At 41.9% G+C, this 23,167-nt stretch overlaps 1 protein-coding gene across 1 annotated transcript in view; it reads left to right on the forward strand.

The window, feature by feature from the left end:
• Window positions 1–23,167, forward strand: part of TTLL7 (tubulin tyrosine ligase like 7) — a 1,017,987-nt gene that overhangs the window by 269,365 nt on the left and 725,455 nt on the right. The window contains exon 4 of the mRNA XM_078659263.1: window positions 6,936–7,114. Coding sequence (XP_078515389.1) covers window positions 7,090–7,114 — 25 coding nt within the window. The 5' untranslated portion in view covers window positions 6,936–7,089. The remainder of the gene's footprint in view (window positions 1–6,935; window positions 7,115–23,167) is intronic.

Here is a 23,167-nt window from a genome sequence, read left to right on the forward strand (position 1 = left end):
GGTTCCGTTGTTGATGGTTACTTTGTCAACAGGTACTTTGTTGACGACAAAATCACCCTCCATACCAGTGATGATGGTGGCTTTGGTAACCCTTACGATGGCAAATATATCATCCATATAGATTACAATATATTTTTCAGGCACATCAAGAAAATGATTGATGAGGACATGTCTGAAGGCTGTTACACAGCCTAAAAGGCAGTGCCCACATTTGAGTGCAAATATTTCGACGTAAAGTAAATGTCAAAGGCATTCATCCATGAGAGATGAGAGTGCACCCCCCTCTTATAGTTGATCTATTCAGTTAATTGATAGTACAAAGTCATTATTTTTTACATTTGTCATTGATGTCCTAATAGTTGAAATAATGGGGGCTTTGCAAAGTGAAATTCCTTACAAACCTTTTTTGACAGACTACATTCTGTGCATTTCAAATGAATAATATTTTCTCTCGATGTGAAAGCCACAGCCTATTCATGTGGAACCACATGCCGAGAGATATGTGCAATATTGCAACTATATCCACATTGGGATGATTACACATTGGCTTCATCGGCATGAAAAACATCAAGATATTCCTGCTATTTAATGTAGTTCCGGTAGTTATGACTATCCTTTTGGCAGCATTACATGTGCTACAGAATGCTACAGCTACATAATTAGAAACAAGTAAGTTACAAAATTATTACGTAAATTGCAATGGCCTAATCAGTAAGGGGTATGGAAATGTACAGTTTATGTTACTCAGTCTGGTGGTGCAATAGGACAGGCACATTTTAAGTTCAAAAACAGGTGGATTGATTATGCTGAATTCTGAGCTTTCTTGTTATTGTGTCTGTTTGATAATAGTGCCTTGGGCGATAGATGATCCTTCCATTGACTTAAATATAGTTCTCCTGTCTTTGTCTATGTACAAACAGCAACACCTTAGTTTTCTCAGCAGTTGTTCTATAATTTGTTTGAGACCTCTTCTTTCAGCAGGAGCCAGTAGTCTTTCTTGTTTATGCCAGCGTTGCCCTCTTCTTCAGGTGTAGTGTTCCCAGGTCCAAATATGTTCTGAGGGGCGGTGGTGAAGTGCCACACTTCTCCTTTGCAGTAGCAAGCTGTTACTGTCCACTCCCATATAGCTAAGTGGTCAGCTGTTAACAAAACTGGGTCCTTCCTGTGCTAAGAGGCAGGCCATTGTCTTCTGAGCCATGTCTGTAAACTCTTCCAGAAAATAATTCACATTCCAGCTCGGACGTGTGATGAGTGGCTGAACTGGTTTAAAGGTGGTTATGACTCAGGCAGAATAGAGTACAATTTATAATAATTTTCCACTTAATTCATCAAAAAATATGATTCTACATTGAAATCGGGTTTTGAAAATTAGGTGGGAAAAAACTTTATCAGCTTTCTAGCTTTCTAGCGTCCACAACACGGAAGCCGAGGACGAGGGAGGATGCGAGAACTATTTGTGGCCTAATGGAAGTTCCATTTACCCCTCATCCCTATCGGCTCATGGGGCATTAACCCCTGCTTGTGACAGCCCACTATTCAGCAATACTGATAGGACTGTACACTATAGGAATTAATACATACCACATAGGTATAGATTATCTTCACCTGTATATACACATTGCACATACTGTGAATCAACATTAGTGAGTGACAGAGGGATCAGACCCCGTCCTGACGAAGAGGCGTTCTGCCTCGAAACATGTTGACGCCACTAGGAGATTAAGCTCATTGTCAAGCCTATCAGTCTCCGCTACACCTTTTTTAACGATACCAGCTTGTGACTAATAAATAGTTTTTTGCTTTCACAAAGCCAGGTATCATTTTAGATTCACTTTTCCAAACACCCCTGACCCTACCTACACTCACTCCAACTCACATAGCACTCACAATTATTTAAGGTGCTCCAGCGTAGTCGCTAGTCGTAGCATGCCCCGCCCCGCAGTGGAACGGGAAGACCCCGATGATGAAGCATGACACCAAGGGCCCTTTTGGTGTGTGAGGGGTATTTTAACAAACACTGTGTATGCCAACAATATCGGCACTATTACAATGGACAGATGGTCTTAGATCTCATATCTTATGGCCACGCTCTGGAATTCATCCTGCGCCCACCAGACACTTCACCCAGGGGCTCGCACCCCCCTCGTCTTCACTTACTCAAACAGGAAGCGTAGATTATGCTACTGAAAGGGGCAATAGAGAAGGTTCCAGTAGTACAAAGTAGAAAAGGCTTTTACTCCCGCTTCTTCCTGATGCTTACGAAATTGAGAGAGTAGAGACCTATTTTAGACCTCAGACTACTGAAAAAATTCCTAAAATATCAGACCTTCAGAATGGTTACCCTCTCCGACATCCTTTGGTGCCTCAACCGTGGGAACTACATGACATCGCTGGATTTAGAGGATGCTTATTCCCATGCTCCTATGTACCCCAATTCACAGTGGCTTGTACCTACTATCAGTTCTGAGTCCTACCTTTTGGCCTCAAATCTGCTTGCAGATTTTCACAAAGTTTCTGGCCCCAGTGGCAGCCGCCTTGGGAACCAGGGTCACCAAGTATTTCCATATATTGACAATTGGCTCCTGAAAGTTTCTTCGGCTTGTCTAGAGGCTGCAGCTACAAGAGATTGCATACATCTGTTCCACAAATTAGGCCTTTCTATAAACCAACGAAAATCATCATTTTTTCCAAGTCAGACAATGACGTTACAAGAGGCCGACTTGTACACCGTTCAGAAGAAAGCTTTCCTTTTGTAAGAACGGCAGGACCGGTTGCAAACCTTGGCTCTCAGACTATCAAAAAGAAAGTGCACTTCTGTGATGACATACAAATCTCTACTGTGCATGGTCTCCTTAGCAATTGGCCTAGTGCCACTAGCTCGTCTTCACATGAGGCCTTTGCAAGGAGAACTCCAATGTCAATGGATTCAAAGTACGGATCTACTGGATAACTATCACTCCATGCAAGAGAGAGGCGTTCAAATGGTGGACTTTGAAGTCACACCTCTATCAGGGTCTCTCCTGTCTGTCTTTGATCTCGAAATTCAAAGTCACCACCAATGCTTCCATGGAAGGTTGGGGAGGTCATCTTCAAGACCTTCAGATTCATGGAAAATGGTCCTCATCCCAGCTTCAGATGCATATCAACAGGCTGGAGTTGAAGGCCATTTTTTCTCTACCTACAGGCTTTCCCCCCTCGCATAAAAGGTCCATCAGTTTTGGTCAGTACGGACAATACCACAAGCATGTTTTATGTCAACAAACAAGGAGTAACCACATCTCTTACTCTCTCTCAGGATGCCCAGCAGCTTTGGAGCTGGCTCACATTTCACGGGATACCCTTACCAGCGGAACATGTTCCAGGGCTTCGGAATACTCTGGCAGACACCTTCAGCAGGACGAAAGAGAACTGCCACGAGTGGGAGCTCGAACAAGACCAACTGGACAGGATATTTTCACATTGGGAAAACCAGCGCTGGACCTGTGTGCGACCCACACCAATTCCAAATGCCAGTTCTTTGCAAGCAGATTCCCTCTCCCAAACTCTGGGGGGAATGCCCTATCAATACATTGGTCAGGATAATATGCTTACGCCTTTCCTCCCATTCCACTCATACTCAATGTCCTTACGGAAATGAAAATGGAGCACTGCCGCCTTCTTCTGCTAGCCCCCAGAAGGCTCAGATAGCACTGGTAAATGGAGCTTCTCCTCCTCTCGGAAGCCCAGCCTATCGGTTTGCTACCAACACTAACTGTTGACCAGGAACCAAGTTCAGATGTGTCATCTGGAGCCAGCATCTCTTCATTTGGGTGCGTGGCTCCTGAATTCTTTGAATTTAAGGATTTGACTATTGCGCAAGAGTGCAAAGACATTATCGCCAGATTTCGTACGGATAGCGCCAACAAGACGTACGGACTGAAATGGAAGCAGTTTTGCCTTTGGTGTCTGCAAAGCAAGGTACATCCATAGCTCTCTGCTCCAGAGCAAATCCTACTATACATACTGTTTTAGCTAAATCTGAGCTGGCATACATATCAATTAAGGTTCATCTCCCAGCTATCTTTAGAAATAGGTGGTCCCCGAAACGTCTATCTCTCTTCTTTACCAGAGTTGTACAGCAATTCATGAAATGACTGTTTCATACTTATCCACGTGTTCAAGCTCCACCCCCTGAGTGGCACTTAAATGTAGACCTATCACAATTTATGAAGCAATTATTTGAGCAAATCCAAAGGGCTGACATCAAGTACCTGATGTGGAAAGTTGCTCTCTTGCTCAACCTAACATCAACTAGAAAGGTTAGCAAAATACAAGCTTTCACCATAAAACACCCTTTCTTTCGTTTTACAGATGAAATGGTTATCCTCAGGACGAATCCCAAATTCATCCCTAAGGTTCCTTCGCAGTTCAAACTTAAACAAACCTGTAAATCTCAGGACTCTCTTCCCGGATCCTTCTACACCTGTGGAACGAACACTACACACTCTAGACATCAAGAGGTGTCTTAAATTCTCCCTGCAAAAGACTAAGTCTATCCGCATGACAGATCAATTTTTCGTAGGCTATGGACAAGGTTGTCAGGGCACTGCGGTTTCTAAAGCTACCATTGCAAGTTTGATAGCAGCCACAATTCAGTTTTGCCACGATAAGGCAGGCAAACCTTTGTCAAGGTCACTGAAAGCACACTCCACAAGAGCAGTCTCTTCATCGACTGTCATGTTCGCTGGGGTGCCACTGGAATAAATCTGCAAAGCTGCGACGTGGAAAACAATGCATACCTTCATGCAGCCCTACTACCTGGAGTCGCCACAGTGTGCTGAGGCAGCCATGGTAGAGGCAGTACTACGTCACTTATTTCAGTAAGGTGAGTCTTTTTAATTAGAGGTTCTCTTTTCTGTTGTCAGTATTAATCTCCATTTGAAAATGTATCTTTATTGGTTATTAAAGTCAGTATAATTGTTTAAGCTGATAATAGAGCTGTTTATTTCACATGTCAATTTACTTTATATGCACTTATTTTTATGCCAACACTTTCACAAGACACTCCTTATGTGAATATATTTTGAAATATTATTGGCACTACCCACCATCCACTAAGGGTGCTTACTGATTTTACATTACTGCTTGCTATTCTGATTCAAGCATGTGAATCTAGGAAAGATACCCCAAAACCGGATAAGAAATAAGTTACTTACCTGTAACTGCACTTATCCAGTATTGATATCTTTCATAGATTCACATGCAACCCACCCTCCTCCCCGCAGAGGCCCCACTTTCACTCCAGTATTAACATCCACACGCTATTAAATGCATGGTTGCCTCCATGATAGCCTATGGAAGTTCTTTAATTTCTGCTTTATTTATATTAGCGTGGGACTCCCACTTCGACGCAGGAAATGATTCAAGAATGTGAATCTATGAAAGATACCAATACTGATAACTGCAGTCACAGGTAAGTATCTTATTTTTTACCCAAGGAAAGGACTTAATTGACCTTTAAACTATCCTCTAATCCAACAAACGGAAAAAGTTCTTCAATGCAGTCCATTACTGAGTCATATCCCTGCCCAATACCTCAGTCACTTCATCAAAAAGATTGACTAATCAAACACATCATTGTAACACGGTACTGCAGGCTCTCTGACTGGTCATTTCCTACTGTACGTCAAGAGGAAATTGAAACTCAGCCTCTCCAGGCAACTTCTTTCTCAGTCCATCTGAACCTAAGTGGTTAGTGCAGGACGATCCTGTGGGTCAACCTGACCCCTCCCCATAACCTCCCATAAGCCCTTAATCTGTGAGCCATTTGGGGAGAGCCTGAGACCAATTGTGTGTTTTGTTTACAAGAGGAGATTCTTTCTCATCCCATACACTCTCAGTGTGTGCAATACCCACCTCGCTGTAATTGTTTATTGAGTGTGAAGTCTCTCGAGGAGAAAAGGCACACCGATCTGCAAATAGGTATATACTGTCTATGTAACATATTGTGAAACTTGCATAGATTGCACAAAAAGCCCACCTTCTTTGCAGCCCCTACTATTTCTCTGACATTGCAGTCACCATTAGGGATCTTAATGAAAATATTTATTAAATGACCACAGCAAGAACTGTCCCATCCCACATACCAAAGCTGCTTTGCTGCTTGTTGCTGCCCCGACCAGTTTAAGCAAGCCTTTTACTTATGGTGCAGTGACAGGCGAAAGTCACTGCTCCCCATTATTGTCAACACATCTTTGGTGACCAATTCCACAGAGCTGCCAGACTTTCCAATGCCAGTGGTACAGTACAGAAACAAAAATAGGCTCAAATGGGCAATTTTACATGATTATAATTGCGATTATTAGAAGTTTAAAGCCAGGCATATTAGTGTTGCCAGTGCTCGGCATAGAAATAGAGTAGTAGTGGCTGCTACAGGACGGAGGAGGAGCCGCCACTGTAATAAAGCTGTAAAGTAAAAGGCTAAAAAAATGATGATAAAACCACTTTAAAGGGGTGTTCATTCATGATTGCTAGATTTTCTGTTAATCGTGCATTAATTGCTATAGGCTGGGACATTTCATTAGAAGTTTGAATTTGTCATTTTTCCCAACCAAATTATGCCTCATTTCAACTTTCCTGTTTTTCAAAGCGTGCTGTTTACCCACTGTGTACTATTACTGTCTTTCAGTTGGACATTTTGTTTCTGGTTTTCATTATTTAACTACAACATTTGAGTAGATGTGTTAGTGAAAACAATTAATGCTTCTTCAACTTATTTTCTCAGTTTCACATATCTCCAGGAAGTTTCTCTCGTAGTACATTTTGGGTGCATTTTTATGTTGACAAAGTCTCAAAGTTTAGATTAGAAACCCTTTGCTGCATGACATGAAAGATAAATACATCTATTGTACAAACCAGTGTTTTCTCTGAAGTCAGTTTCCTATTGTCTTTTTCAGATACTGCAGTGGAAAGGCATCCACAGGTCTGTCAAAGATTGAAGCTTGTTTCCCAGTGAGATGTTTTGACAAAGGGATTGAGCAAATTTGCACTTTTATTTCCAAGCAGTGTACATAAAATTGGCACGGTGCTAATGCACCTCTTACAAGCATAATGCCATCACTGCCTAATGAACAAGGTATGCTCCTTTTCTAGTTAATGCATTCTCTGTTTCAGCATGCTTTTTTCATATTTATTTAAAAAATGTAGATATACGGATTTTATGTATCACCTTTCTGTAGTCATAACTGTATACTTATAATACGCTTGAAATATTTGATTAAAACGACTATGACATGAGTTGTTTTTTTCGCTAAATCAAAATGGTTAGTGCACATTGTTTTAATCTTTTCCGAGAAAATGTTTGCAATTCTTTAATACTTAAATAACGAACAAAAGGCTTTCTATATTTGCAAAGGATCTAACCTTGTAAAATTGACAATGAAAAGGCTCCATGATACTTCCTACTACTAACACACACTAGCATAATCATTAGGTCTGGCTTGCATTTTAAGTTATAAACTAGAAACTTTGGCTTTGCCAATACCTGATAGCAGTAAACACAGGTACATTATGAGAAAGGGCTGGCAGAGTTACTGAAAAGCATTAAAAAAGAAACACTAGCCCTACTAGCCATAGATTATTAAACTATTAATAATTAATATACACAAGGAATTGAATCAGTGATCATACATATATTGCTTTTAGTATTGTTTAAGGATTAATTGTTTATAAGTAGTCCATTCAAACCTTGAGCCTAAAGATATTTGAAAAACATAGCAACACAAATTGGAAGGCAAATATATTGAAAGACATACAAAGAACAAATATAAATGACATAACTCAAAAAGCTGTTATTTAACTGACTGTCAAGATATATACATCACATTAGTACAAATATGAAAGCTCAGTGTCCTGCAAAACCAAATCACACAAAAACATGTAATTTATTTTCTGTGGTTTGTTATATCAATTCAGTTAATGCGGTCTGGAGTGGGTGTTTTGTTTACTGAATGTTCCCAGAGGCAAACATTTGTATGACCTTTTCCACTAGATTCTTAAGGGAAATGTTTTGTTTTGCACACACACACTCCACCTTGCTTAATACCACTGACGCCTTTCAACCTCCTTCGGGTGGGACATGCAAATTACTTTGAAGTCATCTTTAGGATGTAATATTCTAGAAAGGGATACTATAATATAATCAGTGGTATATTTGTATTGTTTAGATGTGGGTCCAGAGAAGATATACCAAGTAAGGGTATCTAGTCCATACCTTAAATTCATCCTGGTATTCATGGTATTTGTATGCTATGGACAAAAGGCAATACAACTATAAATGTAAATGTCCATGCATTGCATGTGCATGTTCCATCACACACCATAGGTGCTAAAACAATTAGTTGTGCCCTATTTTAAAAGTCTTAATCGCAAGGCACTTTCGATCGAAAGAAAAAGTCTGTAATCATGTAAAAATGTGTCATTAGTGAAGAGTTTCAAGTACTCCATACATTCAGAGGATTATTTCTTTTATTCTGTAATCATGTAGAAATGTGTCATTAGTGAAGAGTTTCAAGTACTCCATACATTCAGAGGATTATTTATTTTCCTTGCGAATTGCATGTTGCACACTAACATGCATAAGTTGTGAAGAGTGGCAGGGCAGACTGCCGCTTTTTCTCCCAGGCATCTGAAGCAACCTTGCTTCCTGTTACTGATCTAAAAAGAGACTCAAGTCAATCACGAATGAGGTGCTTGAGTGTGATGCAATGGTTACTCACTGGAATCTTAGGAAATGTAGTGTGGAGGTCCACCTGCTGTGATGTTCACGGTTTCTTCTTTGACTACGGCTTAGTGCAGGTACAAGAGTCCAGAATGTTTCATTTCCTCTTTTTGAATCAAGTGAGCATTAATCTTTCTAAAGAGTGGCACCTAGAGAAGACTTGCAGTCTGCTATAGAAACTTGTTCATGTTGGTGTACTATTTTGTAGGCAGTTTCTGATGAGGCTTATGGTGCAATATACAATGTTTTAGTGTTGCAGTTGGTGAATTCAGACTGTCTTTTGATTTACTTTGTATGTCAATTCTTCCCCTTCTATGGTAATGTCAGTCCCTGTAAAATTCCCACATTTGTGGTGGCCTTTTGCAGGTAGGAGCTCAGCATGTTGTGCTGATTGGATGCAGATCCTTTTATATCAGTATTGGAATGTACCAGGATTGGATGGAGGTCCTTGTATATCAGTATTGGAATGTACCAGGATATCTCTGAAGTTTTTAATTATTTATAATACAAATACGGGTTGATTTTTTAATTGATCAAATCTGGAAATTAGGTGCCAGTAACTTGTAATGACTATTTTAATTGGTGTTTTTGTTAATAAAGGCAACACAGACCATCCTATCTAGTTCCTTACTTTATTTAGGTTCTATAAGATACTCTGTTGGTGTGTACCAACAGCTCTTTTTAAAAGCTTATTTGGATATTTTCTCTCCCTCAGTTTAGTGAGTAACATATCTTCGTTCAAGCAATCCCCCTCGTCCTGAAACAATTTCTCCAAATGTGCAGGAATTGACTGAAGCTGAGGTTATTCTTAGGTTTCCATAGTGGCCACTAGTGTAGTACAGAAAAGTAATTCTATCCAGTGCCTTAGTATACAGCGTGGTATATTTTCGATCTTCTTTTTTGTATAATCAAATCCAGGAAATTGATTTCCTGATGGCTGAAATGCATTTTAAATATGCTCAGAGATCTGTCATTCAACCATTCCACAAAGTTGTGGAGTCCTGCTTCGTCTCCATTTCTTATCATGAAAACAATGTCTATGAATGTCTTCCATGTGGGTATGTGGTCATTAAACAGAATATCACAGTTTTTCCATTTTCGTACTTGGCCCTGAACATTATAGCTATCTCTGGAGCAAATGGACATCCCATGGCAGTACCCTACCTCTGTGTAAAGAACTTTTGGTTGAAGTAGAAAAAAATCATTTTTAAGCATATCTATGCTAGTTCCACGATAAACTTTGTAGGATCATCATGAGGTCTGGCTCTCCGTTCCAGGAGACATTCAATTGCTTCGATCACTGCGTCTTGGAGTTTATTTGTATACAGACTGACTATATCCAATGTCAACAATAATTCTTCTCTTGTCTCAAATTCCTTTTGTTCAATTTTGTTCAAGATAACCATTGCGTATATTAAATAGCTGAGATTTTGTGCATTCATTGGTTTAAGGAAACACCAACATATTTAGCTAGTGTCTCCAACAGATATTATTAGGTGACCTTGTGGATATAGGTGGTCCTTGTGGATCTTCAGTACGATACATATTACTAGTGTTCTGGGAGTATTGTTAATGAGGAAAACCTTTTTATTATCTGTTACCCATCCCCTACTTATACCTGCTTCTACAGCCTCTTTAATTTCTTCCTTAATAGTACGTGAGGGTTCCCCTATTATTCTTCTGTAGTGTGCTTCATGTTTAAGGTGATTGATAACCTAACTCTCATAGACATCACAGTCCATTAAAACAATAGCCTTGCCTTTATTGACTGGTTTAATGATTATATTGACTTCCGCTTTCAAGCATTAAAGGACAATCTTCTCAGTCGTTGATGGTTGTTCTTGAAATATTTATTTTTCTAGTCATTACTATCCAATTTCCTCAAGATGGTTTTTCAGAAGGTTAGAACCTCCGTAGGGATGTTACTTGCTGGTGGATAAAAGTTAGAGGTTTTTCTTTTAACCTGGGAAAAGTTTGAAGGAGGTTTCATCCTTGTTGGCAAAGAATATTCATATATTCTATATATATATATATTTTTTAAAGAATATTTTTAGACATATTTTTCTGGAGAACTGATGTAATTCAAGTGACGTTTTTACAAAGTCTGATTGTGTTATTGGTACAAATGACATACCTTGTTCAAGCAAATTTATCTTTGCTTCATCCAATGGTCTTTTTGAGAGGTTGTATACAGAGACTAGATCTTTTTTCCCCATCTGTAGCTCTGCCTTCTTATCCATATCTCTCCCGTTCCTTGATGGTGTTTTTCGACCTTTTTCCCTTGCCTCTCCCCTAGCCTCTTCTTAAAAAACGACCTCTGTGGTGACCCTTGAGGCTGCTTGTTGCCGGTTCTGTATCACTTTAATTTTCTAAGTAAAACAAAGTGTCAGAGAAATTTATGAATTGCGTCTCCTCTACCCTTGATAGTGGGGTAGTATCTTTGTGTTTTCCTGGTTGGTTATAGTGATCTTTTCTCAAGTATTAATACACTTTTTCATGTGAATATTTTCCAACATCCTGTTGGAGTATTTTTTTGTGAAGTATTCTGTGTTAGCTTTGAAATAATGTATCTCCTTGTTAATACGGGATAATAATGTTTTTTAGTCCGAAATGGCTCAATAAGTTTGAATCACTTCCTCCAGTTCTTTTATCAGTTCCAATTATTCTTCACTTCTTTTCTCGGCTGTTTTGATTGAGAGGAACACCAAATCACTGGAGCAATTTGTTCCATTGGGACAGAAGTCACCCAGGTACACCGGGTCATAAATAAAGATAACCTTTACATTTTTCAATTGCTGGTTCCAAGTGAAGGACTTTACCATGCAAGGTTGTTCAAATTTTCTTCCTCTTTAGACCTGACAATTATTTCGGCCTCGGCTTGTTGGATACTGGCTCCTTTTCATGCAGCCACTGAGAACGATGAACAGTAGCATTGATGTGATTGTAGGATGATAAACTGCAGCCATCCTGAAAGCTGCCAGTCCCAACATGCATGCCAGTATTGAACTGGTTTGTTGAGCACTCTGTCACACTGGAACTGACATCTAATCCGGCTTTGAAGGGCCAGTGTTTTTAATTCTGTCATGGCTCATGAGACCAAAGAGAACAACCTACACACTGGTCCTTTCAAGCCAGTTCATTTAGCAGTGCAACAGTGACACAGTGCCCAACAAGTCAGTCCAACATGGATGAATACCTGGAGTCTGATTGTGACCATAGAGATGTATACACTGAATGGTATTGTCTGTGCGGGATCCATACTGCAGAACCCAGGACGTGATAAGGAGCCGTTAAAATAACAATTGGGAAAGCACTAGGGAGCAACATTACTTTTTATTATTACATCTGTAACACTTTACATGTTCTATACATATTTGCACTTTGAGACACAGAGGTATCAAATGATTTATCCAGAATCACATAAACTTTGGTGATAAACAGGAATTAATTGGAGAAGTCTGGGATGAGAAGTCACCCACCAAGCCACTAGACCATATCTACTCATTTATCAACTTCAGCTGAAAAAATATTTGGTGGATCTGTGATTGGTTTTATGCAAAGAGGAATTCATTATAATTGAATGAGGCACAAATCATGCACCTGTGTCCAACTGAGGTATATTCACTTTCAGAGTCGAATACACATTTACTATAAAAAGCTTCTGTTCCCTCTTTTGGATTAGAATTGCTTGAATGTTAACACCTAAAAGGTGGCAAGAGTTAAAATAGCCAATTCAAGTTGGAGTGTATGTGAATGTTCAGACAAAAAAGAAAAAGTGTTAGAGAACCTAAACATTTGTTTCACTTTCACTAAACCTTGGTTAATGAGAGTATAAAGATACTTGATCTTCACCCATTCATTAGTGGATATTTACCTAGAAACCTTTGAGGAAAACATAGCTGCATGTAGTCCTTCTTAATGTAAACACTAATGACACAGAAAGACAGCATAAAAGGACACATTACTTTAATACCTGATATTGTATAAGTGAAAGGGATGGAAAATATCTGATTTGTACACCCAAACATAACATTTAACAACCTCAATCCCGAAGCATAGCTCTGATTTATTCATATTTGCCCTTTCTGATGGCCTCACACATCTCGAAGGAGATCTTTTGATTACAGTTAAGCTGCCTAGTGCTACCCACATATTAATATAGATTTCAATTTCTCCTTTATCACTGTCTGTGCAATCACTACACTTCTCAGAATGAATTAATGAAAGATGAATGTCACATACATTGCACGCAATGATGGGTACATGAGGTTGGAGAACATAAACAATTATGGAACTTTCGCTCTAATACTTCAAACATTCTCTCCCAGAAGTAAAGCAATAAAAGACAATCTTGCATTCTAACATTTACATTTCCAAAGGTCATTCTGCTATTCCAGCATATGTTATCGTTCCCTTATGCTACATTAAACATTTTAACCAGTATCCAGTAAATGTGCAAGAGAGCCTTCTGAACAAGACTTAACTTGGGCAACAAATACCATAATGCTACTGTTCTGCAAGTCAATTCCCAAATGGATTTTGTAAAAAATAATTCTTCCTCCTACCCATTCTTGATTTTGTTCATTATGCCCTTTGTCATATCATGAAGATTTTTGTAGCTGACACTAATCAAATTAGACCGTATGTTCCCTCGTTGCGGGTGGGGCTACGATTACACCTGTTACCGCACATCTCTGCATTATGAGTTTCGCGTCTTTTTTTATCGCTCCTAGTAGAGAGCCGATGCAATAAAAAAAAATGCATCTTAAGCCGGCCAAATGTGCTTGAATTTACAGAGAGAAAAATGCCCGGTACTTGACAGAATTTATCAATGCGATATTTATTGCTTCAGTAACCGTGTCGCTCATAGTGAGTACTTTTGTCTTTTTATGCAGCATTTTTGGATTACCAGCAACCTCTCCTGCCAAACCTGAATATCTTTAAGTTGTAGTCTTTTGAAGTTTTAAGCTCATAGAGAGAAAGGCCACCATTTTATATGATTTTTGACAGAGCTTCTACAATGCCCACAAAATCTAACTAGCACTGGTAAATTGGTTTATTTGAGGAATTCTATCCTCTTTGATAACTTAATACAAGAAAGTCTTCATTATACAAGAAATTATGTGATATTTTTGCAACAACTCCATTGACAACAAGTAAAAACTTGAAAATGCTTGTTTGCTACTATAATATAATTGGAATGAGAAAAATGAAAGAACAAAGAGTATGAAAAGAAAACACCCTATAGGAAAGCATTGTGAAAATGATCCCAATTTTTTGTTACCGTGACTGCAAAACAATGTGAAAATATATCTAAGTGTCCTTCACATGGTTCTCTGGTTTCTGGGTGCTTTTTGGGGCTGACTGATGAGTGAATGTGATCAAACTAATTATAGTGGTTAATCTCACTGAAGACTTTTACCTTCACACATGATAATATTTTTGGAGATTCAAGATCTTCAGTGCATCAACCATAAAAGCTGTAGGTGGAAGCATCATTATTGGATGAATTGAGTAAGCATTCACAATTTAACCTTGAACTTTTTGCCTAAATCTCAGAGCAGGTAAAACCTTCAGGTTGAGACCACCAAGATTATATCATTTTTAAGTAGGCTTAGATGATTACCCTAGTCCTTGAGGGTTATTGTAGTGCATTAACGTTAAAGAACAGAAATACTCTCTTCAGGGCTTTAGTATTTTCCAACTTCAGGAGGGTTCCACTAAGTCCAATTTGAGTTCCACAATTAATGTCTTGTTTCAGTTATCTTCAGACAAGCAACATATTACTCTATTGTGGACATGCCACAAAAACCAAGCCACAGAAATGATGTTTCATTGGGGATGTCTGTGTGAGATGCACCCTCTGTTCCTGTCTGTGTGAGATGCGCCCTCTGTTGTACCTGTATGTGAGAAGCGCCCACTGTTGGTCCTGTCAAGTGTGAGAATGAGTGAGAGAAAAGAGAGAGCAAGAGGAAAAAGAATAAAGGAGAGAGAGAGTGAATGAAGGGGAGTGAAAGAGAGAGAGAGAGAGAAATAAGGGCAGATAGAGTAAATGAAGGGAAGCGAAAGAGAAAGGGTGAGAGAGAGAGAGAATGATAGGGGGAGAGCGAGAGGAGAGACATAATTAAGGAGAGAGAGAAAGAGAGTGAAGGGAGAGAGAGAGTGAACAAGTGATACAAAAAAAGTAAGCAATGCACGATTGATTAACGAATGCTGATATTTATAAGCCCCCAGCGAATGTTACTTTGCCCAGTGGGAGGATATAAAAATTTAACAAGTTACGGAAAGTGAGGGGTGGATCTTCTCTTAGAGAGTGCTGTTTCAGGGATACCTGTGGGTGTACTTTGTACTCTACAGCACATGATAAATAAATAAAGTCAAGCGCTTGCCTGTTTACTGGAGAGGGACGACAGACACGCTTCACCAAGGAACTTATCAGACATGAGCAGGGCAACACTGTGAGGAACAACATGAAGCATTAAAACTGAACAAGTCTGTAACAGGAAACATTTTTACTGCGTCAAACATTCACGCTACATTTTGTTATACAAACAAAATGCCGGGGACCACCTAACCGTTCGAAACCAATAATAAACATCAAACTTAGACCCCGCTTTGACCCGGCTCACTTAAAACCGGTTAAGAAACGTGTAATGATAATAATTTTTGGGCGAGTGGAAAGCGGTAGGGGGCGGGGGGGCTGAATCCTTTTATTACAGTGCTTTGTGTATATTCTAAATGTCACTAAGCAAAACACTAAAGCAAAAAAAGAAACATAAACAATGTGTAGAGGCCCTCAAGTTAACCTACTAAATATTTCCTAACCCTACAAAAGGCTAAAGTGTTCCATTTTAAATTGTGGTTTTGGGTGGCCAAAAGCAGAACAAAAGTCTGTGATAGTGTGATGTTTTGGAGTGAAAATTGACACTTTAGAAAAGAAACAAGGGCAGGCTAATGAAGCTCTAACAAGCAGAGAAGGACAGATTGAAATCTATTCGTAGGCAGCATATGTGGGATGCAAAACAAGCACAGCAGGCTGGTAAAGTTGTGTTGACACCGAGCCACGCCAACATCTATTTAAAAAAAATGATGTGCAGCTCGCTCATGATATTAATTACAAAAACTCTTTAACCAAATTTATTGAGACTGGTATGCACTCTTCATCACTGTTCTGAAGGGGGGCTCAAGGAGGGGGGGTCATCTTGATTGAAGTAATTGCATGGAATAAGTAGATGGATGGGATGCGTGCAGAGTGGAGAGCGCTCCAAGACCGCAGCAGCAGAGAGGGCGGAGGCACCCTGGGAGAAAGCGCCAGACTCTTCACTACAAAGTGTGCAAAGAGGCTTCCCGCGTAAAGTGTGGTTGTGGCCTCTGTGCACGGCAAAGGGCGCGAACTTGGTGCAGGGTGCTGGGTGAGCACATGGTGTGATGAGCGTGCCCTTGGCACAGACTTGACAAGCAAGAATGTGCACAAAAGTGTGCACTGAGACCTTTGTACAAGGTGTGACACCTGTGTGTAAAAGTGCTGGATGTGGTTGTGCTGTCTTTGTGCAACATGTAGGAGGCGATCATTGTGCAGGGTGCAGGTCCTGTCTGCGTGCTCTTGACCTTTCGTCCGACTGAGGCCAGGGGGACCAGGGGCAGTGCCGGGTCGGAAGTGGTGCTTGCGGCCGCTCGAGGTGGCCTTGGCACGGTGGGGGCTTGCAATGGGGGTTTGGCGCATCCTCCTCCTCGGTGGGAATTTGGATGGGTTTGGACCGGCAAAGCAGGGCCCTGGCGTGCCAATGGCTATTGCGTTTTGAATTTTGGGAGGCTCATTCGTGTCCCATTGGTTGATCTGGTTGCGGGGGCAGGATTGCAGGAGATGTGTGGGAAGGGGTGCATCCTGCGGTTGGACGACGGACGTTGTGGTGCTTGTAACGGGTATGGAGCATGGTTAGGCAGGCGAGGTTAGCTCCAGCGGGTAGGTGCCTGCGGGTTGCGGTGAAGTGGTGGGGGGTGGGGCTGCTGTGGGAGCATCTGATTGGTAGTATTGAATTTGGAGGTTGGATGCAGGAAGGGGGGGGCCCATGTTCAGAACTGCCGACATTGGAGCGGTCAAATAATGTTAGATCTTGGCGTGGCTCAACAACAGCCGGTAATCCTGGGCGGTGTAATTTGTTCTGGGGTAGCGAACCGGGGTTCATAAAGGCACGGTGAGTATGGGTGCCACCTGATGGACCGTTTAGCGGCACCGCAAGCGGGGGAGGTGGGGGGGTCGGGGTGCAAATTTGGAAGGTTGGGGGAGGGTCGCATGGCAGGGGAGTAGGCGCAAGGGAGATGGGTACAGGGGAGGCCTGTAAAGGGGATTGGGCGCTCGTGAAAGGGTGGCGGCTCGGGAGAGGCCAGGTGACCTGGAGTGGAGGGTGGGGATTATCATGTATGGCAACAGAGGGCGCTTGGGAAACCCGTTCGGAATTGCACAGCGGGCTTGTGGATAGCCTCCTTTGTGTGAGACAGGCCGGGGCTGGAAGCGATGGGCGGCAGCTGCGCAGCATGTCTAGTTCTAGGACGGCCATTAGGAATGGGCGATGAGATGGTCAGCTGTGGGATTCCACGGGCACCCAGCTTCATTACGTGGGATTGCCTTTTCTGTGTTGCAAGGTACACTACTAGATGCGCTGCAATATGCCAGAGTGACGGCGGGGCCGGGGTGTGTGAGTGGTAAGATTTATTTTATTTGTTTATTTATGCGTTTGTGTAGCGCGGACTTTACCCGAAGGTGTCGGGCCCTTCACAATAGTAACAGTAAGGATACATGAGGAGAAATTACAAGTGTACAAATAACAAAAGCAAAACGTAGAGTTACATGAGGCAAAAGTGACAATTGTGAGCAAAATACAGGAGGTAGAAAACGGTACATTACAGGAGGAAAAAGTTACAGGAGACAAAAGTGAACAAAGAAGGGGAATTCTCAAAGCAGTGTCAGGATTGCATAAAGTGACAAGCAAATCAAAATAACGTTCATAAAATAAAAGGTGTTCAATGCAGATTTGTTAAATACAGTGATTGGTGAGATGCGAGGACAATGAATAAGAGGTGGTATTCAGCAAGACGAAAAGCCCTAGCCCATTATTTAGATCAAAGTACCACTTACATTATGCAGAAAAAAACAAGGCCTCAAGTGAGAGCAATAAAGCAACAAGCTCTCGGCATTGCTGTGGCGGGGGAGCGCATTCCTTTGAAGTCTATCAGAGCGGCCGTGGTTGCTTTGATGTTCTTGTCTTGTCTTGCTTTATGGGAGAGGTAGGGGGAGCGAAATACTGTGCACACGCGTGGCTCACATGAACTGTACTTAATCCGCAGCTAGGTAGACTTTTCGGACTGCTTACTATAATCTCGCCTTTTCAATCCCTACGGGATAGAATAGGCGAGACCTAAAAACGGCGGTCTATTCAAGGTTCCACAACCCCCCAGGCTGTGCATGTGCTTACATGCGTTTTCCACATCCAAGACGGATGTACCCCCACCACTGTCACATTTATATGTACTGTGTTCAAAAAGGCATGTTACCCTTGACAATCTTGAATAAAGTGCACATTTCTATGTACAGCGCACACACGTTTTGACCTGTTATGATGGGTTAAAGGAATCCCGCTTGCACCTCAATTTTTCTTCGGTTTGCAAACTCTGCTTGTTGTAAAAATAAACTAATAATTTTAAAAAATGCATTAATTATCCATAGTAGTGTAACATGCCAATTTGCAGTAAAGGGAAGAGTCGCCCTAGCACGCAGAGATAACCTAGGGCGGTGTTCTCCAGAATGTTTGATCTTGTGCATGTTTGCCAGACAGAGGTGTGTTTTGTTTTTGCCAGCGGGCAAGCTCGCCATCGCCCACATTTTGCCGAATCATGCTCACTAGCAGTATTGAGGGTCCCCGCTGCAACACACACATATGCAAATTAGCCTTGCAGCGGCACACAGCTGTCCTGCCAGAATCCGGGCGTAAACAATAAATGTAGTATAAGCAAACTTTTACGTTAGAGGAGCAAAAGCTACCGCGCTCTGCCCAGAAGAGTGGGCGAAAAGGACTTCATTTGTACTTAACACTGTCTTGATGTGAGTGTGAAACATGCGATTCAGTTTAAAGTGAGCAGACAGAAGAATGTGCCTTTGTTACAGAACCAGTCCTGAAAATGAAATCCTTCATGCATTACTGTTTCAACTGAAAAATAACATGTGTGCACCGGAATGTCATACGTGCTTGCAAGTTTGCAGGCCCAGTAGCAGAACATACATCATCCTGTGGTCCCTCACACTCACTGACTGACAGTGTAGTTAGACGTGTTTCTGATGAATTTTTTATGGTGTGAGTTTTTCAATGAGTGTGCACATATGTGCGGAAGGGTGCACAGTTGCTATGCAAAGCACAGTCACATTCAACAGCAGATAATGAATGAATGAATGAATGAATGAAATAGCACTTGTATAGCGCAAACTACCCGGAGGCCTCGTAGCGCTTATGACAGGAGCTTAATTAGCGAGGGCTCGAGGCAGGTCAACAGAGTGTAGCATACAAGTGTGTTTTCAGGGTTTTCCTGAAAAAGAGATGGTTTACAGTTCCCCGCAGGGGCAGAGGGAGAGTATTCCAGAGTTTTGCCGCAGTATGTGAGAAGGAGCGGCCACCCCAGCGAGCCTTCCTGACTCTGCTGGGAGTAGCCAGCTGGAGGGAGCAAGAACGGAGGGAGCGAGATGGAACATAGGGAGTGACCAGGGACTGAAGAATTACGGGGCCAGTGCGATGGAAGGCCTTGTGTAAAATACACATGGCCTTAAATTGTATTCTTTCAGCAATGGGAAGCCAATGAAGTTCCCTTAAAGCATTCCTTGCTGACTGCCAGCGGGGGAGGTTGTAGAGTAGACGGGCTGCACTGTTTTGGGCGACTTGGAGCCTCTGGATGGTGTACGCAGGAGCTCCCATGTAGAGGACATTCCCGTAGTCCAGGCGAGATAGTATAAGGGCCTGGACCAGGATCCTCCTTGCCTGAAATGGGAGTAGAGGGAGCACCCTCCTTAGCATCCTCATCAGCCCAAAACAGGTAGCCGCAGTCTTCGTAGCTTGTACCGAGAAATAATGCTTTGGCTGGTGTAATATTCAATTGGTGTCTGCAGTGTAGCAGTGCGGCTCGTTAGTAAGGGATGGGGTGCCGTTCCAAGTTGACAAACTGTGCTCTTCAGGGCTGCATGTGAGAGTGTGAACCAAGGACCCAGTGGCTTTGGATACAGTGAAGAGGGCATAACAGGGGAGCAGCCTTTGGCAGTGGCTTCCTGTTACAGGGCATGGCTGAGCTAAGGTGGGGGGATAGAATGCCAAGACGCCTGGGTAGCCCACCGCTGTAGGCAGTATGTCTTGTCAGCACTGTGACTATTCATCTGATATGCTGGGAAGGAACGAGCACAGGAAGCCAAACAAGCATTTGCAATGCAATAGGTCTCGCAATATTAAAGTTTGAGCTGTTGGTGTTGCATTATTTAGCAATGCAATAGCTCAAACTTTAACATTGCTAATGCTTGTTTAAGAAGTGGCAAATCTTGTCCTCTCTCACAAGTGTCATGGCGGTTCTCTGTTCCTGCACTCTTCTTCTTAGCTGTCCCTTGAAGGACAGCCGCATTCCCTCGTTTATGCTCATCCCACATGTCATGCCTTTGCGGGGGAGTGACGAGCAGTCTGTTTTCCGTTGAATAAAGATTCTTGGCAGGCAAAGCTTTTTGGCAGAGAAGAAATCTCGCAGTATGCGGTACTCGGTGGCAGCTACAGCATTAGTCATGGCAGAAAATGTGCACGGTACACAAACAGAGATGCTCCGTTCACTGGAACTGTAATACCGAATAACACTGTTTGGGTTACTTTGAGTAACACATTTAATTCAATAAAAATATTATTATTGTGAATTAAGCGTCCCTAATCAACACAGGACGCCATATAAGCCTGTTTTAGCTTTCAAAAGAAATGCTAATGTGAGTCCCACACAAGTGGGAATATTTAAAAGTGACAATAAGAACAAGCATCTGCAATGCAATAGATCTCGCATTTACTCAAGTTTAAGCTATTGGCATTGTAAATGACAATGCCTTTTATTTATGTTTTAAAAACGAAAACAAAAATAAAAGGCATTGTTATTTGCAATGCCAATAGCTCAAACTCGCGCAAATGCGAGACCTATTGCATTGCAAATGCTTGTCTATTCAGGGGGACAATATCAGTTGGCACTGTTCATTTGTGACACGGTGTACCTGCACGTGTCAATACTGTAGTTTAGATGCTTCTAGACCAAGCATGGGAAAAATGGGCTCTGTAAGAACAGTAATTATTAAGGAACTCTTTAAAAGCTACTCTAGAATTTTACTTGACTCCCAGTTTTAGGTGACGGGTTACAAATCAATAAAAAAGAAAATATGGGGTTACAGCTGGTTTTATTTGCTTTATTTGTTATACTCTTTACTAAAAGCAAACGTTTCCCAGAACGACTCTCGGGTTTGCCCGGTTCATACAATCTCTAGTCCCAGGCTTCTCAGTGAAATAATGATTCTAGTTGGATACTAATTTTGACGCAGCACAATTTCCAGTGGTAACGAGAAGTGAAAAAAGATGTTTAACCAGACCCAACATATATGAAGTTACATCTATAGTTTGAGGTGAAAACCACGCTGACAAATAACAAAAGCAAAACGTAGAGTTACATGAGGCAAAAGTGACAATTGTGACTATTAGCAGAATTGTTTCCTTCTCTCATGTCATATGAATTCTCTGACACAAAAAAACAGGGTATTCTCCTGCCACTTACACTGTACTGTTATAATAACATGGATTTTTTCCTCTGTACTCTTGCATTTATTAATACAATAATTCCAAGCATGCTATGGGGCCACATTTATGTTCACTGTGTAGCGCTTCTGGGTGGCAAAACCATTTTCTAGGTGTGAGGTATCTAGAGCTTTTCAACATGTTGTGTTACAGATTAGTTCACGGGCTGTGCAGTTGTGAAGGAGTTTTTCAAAATTCTGTCAGCCACCCCACTGAGCGTCCCGCCACCTTCCAAGGGAGCTTCGGCACTGTCAGTCTTGTGAGGGACCCACATACTACACACACACCGGACAAGTCACTCCTTGGTTGTTTGGGGGGAGGGGGGCGATGTGAGTCTTGAATCTTCTGAGTAGTATCCTCTTAAGAAAACGGCAATCAACCATGGGACTTCCTTGTACAAATCCATGTCTACAGAATATACTATTCGTAGCTACAATGCATCTTATATTGCAGCCAAAGGGAGCAACTCTGTTGACTGTTTTTTGTCACCATTTTCTTGGAGAACTGCATACGAGCGCGTCCAGCAAGTAAACAGAAGCTTACTATAGCGAAGCTTCGGCTAGTGCAAGGGCGCCATGATTAATTGGAGGGGATGTCTTTCTAAACAATTAGGTGTGCATATGGAGGCGGCAAATTGGGTGGGGCACTAACTTTTGCAGCACTTCAAATCCTTGGTTTCTCTACTGCCCTTAAACTAAACAGCCTGCTTTATTAAATGCCTCCTTTTTTCACGTTCTGCGTCTATCACGCACGCACTTGACAAACATGGATTTTTGCGTACGGTTAGCCTGTGAGAAATGGAAAAGACACATTTCTAGCGAGGGCATCGGAAACGCCGGAGGGGCAGGAACTGTTCGGGGGGAGGGGGAATATGGCAGCCTATTAACAGATTGCGAGAGGGGCTGTTAAAGTGTCTTGTCTGGCACGAGGGTTAACACTTAAGAAGTGCTGCGCGAGAGGAGCTGGACTAGTCTGCCCAAGTGCAGGCCGCGTTTAAAACGGAAGAAAAGCGGGAATCTGCTTTCTGGCTGCCCAATGCTCGTTTGTCAAGTATACGGCTCCGTTAATCAAAGGGAGAATGAGATGTGGGCGCGCATCCAGGGTCATCAGCCGTGGTTCGAGCAACTCCGACATCATTAGCAACAAGGTCCGTGGTGAAAGTGAAAGCGCCACAATCACCAGGGCCAGCGCACCCACCATCTGTGTCATGAATTTCAAGCTCCCGCCACAGCGAGACATCTGGTTTCAATTATCGCGCCTGTGTATGGGCACGATAATTGAAACCACATGGCGGCCGTGCGGTAACCGATACCTATAGGCCATGGGCGGAGCAATGCGCCCGCCTTTGTGTAATTGCGTGCTGTCTTTGTAAAAAAAAAAGACGCACTCAAAGGCCAATAGAATGGGCCAAAACAAAAAGTACACGCTCGAGCATGTGCGATTATTAGGTTAGTTTTCAAAGCCCCTACATAAAGTCTTTGCCAGAACAGCGCATGCACGCTGTTACAGGCTCGACCAGAAAATGAGGAAATAGTTTGGAAAATCACACATAACCCATTTGGTA

Source organism: Lissotriton helveticus, chromosome 1_1 (assembly GCF_964261635.1).
Source record: "Lissotriton helveticus chromosome 1_1, aLisHel1.1, whole genome shotgun sequence".
Lineage (NCBI taxonomy): Eukaryota > Metazoa > Chordata > Amphibia > Caudata > Salamandridae > Lissotriton > Lissotriton helveticus.